Source organism: Achroia grisella, unplaced genomic scaffold (genome assembly GCF_030625045.1).
Source record: "Achroia grisella isolate CSIRO2021 unplaced genomic scaffold, CSIRO_AGI_Agris_v1 utg3297, whole genome shotgun sequence".
NCBI classification, from domain to species: Eukaryota; Metazoa; Arthropoda; class Insecta; order Lepidoptera; family Pyralidae; genus Achroia; species Achroia grisella.
The window spans coordinates 16,166-19,634 of record NW_026712802.1 but is presented as its reverse complement, the minus strand read 5'-3'; the positions used below and the strand labels follow the sequence as shown (position 1 = coordinate 19,634).

At 53.2% G+C, this 3,469-nt stretch overlaps 2 protein-coding genes across 2 annotated transcripts; both read right to left on the bottom strand.

The window, feature by feature from the left end:
* Positions 1 to 1,040: 1,040 nt before the first annotated feature.
* On the bottom strand, positions 1,041 to 1,826 carry LOC131843800 (uncharacterized). Its single transcript, XM_059192556.1, has one exon. It carries the CDS (start codon positions 1,824 to 1,826, stop codon positions 1,041 to 1,043), a length of 786 nt encoding a protein of 261 aa, XP_059048539.1.
* Positions 1,827 to 1,879: 53 nt separating this feature from the next.
* On the bottom strand, positions 1,880 to 2,354 carry LOC131843790 (uncharacterized). Its single transcript, XM_059192539.1, has 2 exons — positions 1,925 to 2,354; positions 1,880 to 1,890 (listed from the first exon to the last, which is right to left on the bottom strand). Exons 1-2 carry the CDS (start codon positions 2,352 to 2,354, stop codon positions 1,880 to 1,882), a joined length of 441 nt encoding a protein of 146 aa, XP_059048522.1.
* Positions 2,355 to 3,469: the final 1,115 nt, after the last annotated feature.

Below are 3,469 nucleotides of genomic sequence, written 5' to 3'. Positions count from 1 at the left end.
TACAGAATCGCCTCCAACACTCTTGTCGTCTGTGGCGAATTAGTTTTTTATATTGTTTCCTTTTAGTTGTGTATTTGTCCCAGTCACCTTGTGATCTACTGTTCATAGCTGCGTTGAACAGTTTCCTCAGCTTCCGTCGATGTTTCTCTAGTTCGAAACACCACCAGTGTTGCCTACCTTTGTTTTTGGGTGTGGTAAGAGGGCAAGACCGTTCGTAGCTAGAGGTAAGTATGGACGTAATGTTGTTCGCATAGTTGTCTAGTTCCGTTCTGTCAAGGTTGTCAGGGAGGCAGAGTTGTTCCCCTACGTAAGCACTAACTAATCCTATGAATTTGGATTTGTCCGTGTTCCGGGGTATCCGTCTCGGCTGGGGTTTTGGTAGTGATATGTCAATAGTAAAACGGATCCATCTGTGATCGGAGCATGAAAGCTCGCTGGACACATGCCAATCACGAATGGACCCCGAGATGCCTGTTGATGTTAGTGTTAGGTCTATTATGGTTTGTGATCGGGCATTTATGAACGTTGGTTCCGAGCCCTTGTTTTGTAGAGTGAGATTATTACTAAGAATAAAAAGAGCTAATTCCTCACCTCTGTTGTTCGTCTTACTGTTGCCCCACAGCGTGTGGTGCGCGTTGGAGTCAGTGCCGACGACCAGCTCCAGCTTCTCCCTCTCACAGTACTCAGCCAGCTGGCCGAGCTCTGGTGGTGGTATCTCCCCGTCGCTCGGCATGTACGCTGAGGCGAGGACGATGTCGGGGAGGTGTGCTGCACTGGTAATTCTTACTGGTGTTAAATCCCTTGAACAGAATTCGTTGATTAGTGTTGTTTGTACATGGTTGGGTAAGAATACGCATGTTCTTGGTTTACTTACGGAGGTATCCAGTATCACTTTTCCTCCGCTATTTCCGAGACCACAAATTTTGTTCTTCCTGATCCACGGCTCTTGGATCAGGGCTATGGTCTCTGCGTTGTTCTCCAGCACTCTGCGAAGAGAAGCCGTCGCAGTTTGGCTGTGCTGGAGGTTGCACTGCAGGATCTTAGTCTTCCCGTAGGGGGGAGGAGTAGAGGACGCTATCGCTAGCTTCGCTCTCTCCTCCCTCCGCCGGAAAGCACTCTTCATCCAGGATGAAATCCGGAGAAGGTGGATCCTGCACTTCCATCGCAGTCGGAGTTGCTACTCGTTCTGCCGCAGTTACGGGAACCACTGTCGACGTTGTCGGTTTAGGATCCGTTTGCTGCTCAGCAACTTTCGTAACTTCCGACTGTTTAATGTTTGGTTTTGTTTGATGGGAACCATCTTTGTCCATGAAGCGAACGTAGATGTTTCCCATCATGTAGTTTCTTTCCTGGGCCCTTAACACGTCGACATCTGTCTCAGGAATACGGAAGAACAGACAAGTCCCTGGTGGGTCTGTCCTGATCCTCTCGTGTGTCAGGGTCCAGGAGTTCATGTTTAGGTTACTGTTCTGTCCCGAAAGAAGTTCCCGTAGTTCTGTGGTGTCCCCGGTTTCCCCTGGAACGAAGAGCAGGCACGGCACCTTCTTCGGGATGGCCGATTGTGGTCGAACGACTAGGCTCGAGTCTTCCACTGGAGAGGCCATGGTTTGGACGGTCTGTTCTAGCCAGGCTCTGGTGAAGTCATCCTCGCACCAGGTTTTGAGGACGCCATCCGCAAAATGAGCCTTGCCTCGGAATTTCAGGTCCTTTCTGGTTTTGGCTGGGAGTGTCAGGTTGGCTCTTATTTGTTGCCTGAGCCTCACCTCAATCTGCTTCCTGAGATCCTCAGCTTGGTCTTGTGTTAGGTCAGAGTAGGGTTCCACCATGACCGCAACACAGAGTTCGTTGGCCAGGTAGGTGGCTGCCGCTTCTGCGTATGTCATAGAACCCCTACCCGTCGCACCAGCGGTTCTGGGTTTTTTACCTTCCCCGGTTGGTGTGACGGTGTCTTCTGGACGTGTACGCTTTTGCGGTCTTGCCTCGTTTTTTGGGTCGTTTGTCCTGGGTTTCTTACGACCTCGCGGTTTCATGCTGCGCTTTTGTGTGCCAGCAGCCAGAACGGCCCTCGTCCCAGTTGCAGGTGCACTGGGTCCACTCGTTGACGCCTCCCCTTTAGGTTTGGTCGTCGCTGGGCAGGACCCGAGTTGATGCCTCGCAGCATCTACCGCTTCTGCGCGTTGTGCCGCTGCCTTGGCTCTGGCTTTCATGCGCCGCTTCTTGGAGGCCGATTTGGGTTTTATTAAGGTGTTCCCTGGTTGTTTCGGCTTTGATGGTGATTGGATCGCGTCTTTCAGTGACGTCAAGTCCATAGCCTGGTTGTCCGATTCGGTCCCTGATGCCGCTGAAACAGACATCTCCTCCGATTCCACCTTGAACAGTGCCGCCAGGTTCACCTCGGATGGCTCACTCGTTGACGCAGCCTTATTAGGCGCATCGTTGAACCCTTCTTTGGTTCCCCTGGTGCGGCGACTATCTTCGGCAGAGAAGTTGGAGCTGCCTTTCTTGGCGCATCTTTGGTCGACGCTACTGGTACTTTACGGAACGCAGCCTGGGTTGGCGCATTCCGCTCAGTCACCTTTTTCGGCGTGTCCCCTGACGCTGCCTCTTCCAGCGCATCTTTTGATGATGTGGTTGGTACTCCACGGGACGCAGCCTTGGTTGGCGCATACCGATCGGTAGCCTTCCTCATCATCTCCTGCGACGCAGCCTTGCACGGCGCATCCTTGGATGACGAGGATGGTACGTCACTGGACGCAGCCTGGGGTAGCGCATCCTGTTCGGTATACGCAGCTTTGCTCGGCGCATCTCCGGTAGAGTGTCCAGGTGCATCAAATGACGCGACCTTGATTATTGGTCGTTTTGGCGCATCTTGCGACGCAGCCTTCGATGGTCGTTGCTTTGGCGCATTCGTAGACGCAGCCTGTTGCTTCTTGTTTTTTAGTTTTTTTGCCTCTAGATCCATGAGTTGGTTCTTTAAATATTTCACCTCAGGAGCTCTCCACCCTCCACGGAGCCCTCACTTCGGGGACGTCATTCGTTCCACGAATGATCGCCAGAGCTAATAGGTCCAGCAGGCTGAGAAGTGGACGAGTCCGCACGCAGCGAAGCACAGCGAGGACACCTACCTCACGAGACGATGAGGCAGGCTAGCCCCAAAGCACCGCGCCACGCCGACTGTCACCCCCCAGCTCGCCGAGCCTCGCTTGACTGCCCGCTTATGGGGAATCGCAGCCGGTTGATCGTGGTTAGCTACTCCACGACCGCCCGTTTGAGAGGAAATCCAGACCGAAGAGGTGTGTTGTGAGCAGCATACAACTACAGCCGGTACCCTGCTGCACTCAACCGCCAGGACTCCTTCATCCCTCCGTACGGGTCACCGCGCACGGCACAAACACGCGGGAGGTCATTACTATCCACCTTCAGTTTTTTGCTCGATGATGGACACGCAAGGACATGACCTCTTCATCCC

Coding starts and splice junctions, on each gene's coding strand:
- LOC131843800 (XM_059192556.1), bottom strand. CDS start 1,826: ATGGTGGAACCCTACTCTGACCTAACACAAGACCAAGCTGAGGATCTC.
- LOC131843790 (XM_059192539.1), bottom strand. CDS start 2,354: ATGTCTGTTTCAGCGGCATCAGGGACCGAATCGGACAACCAGGCTATG.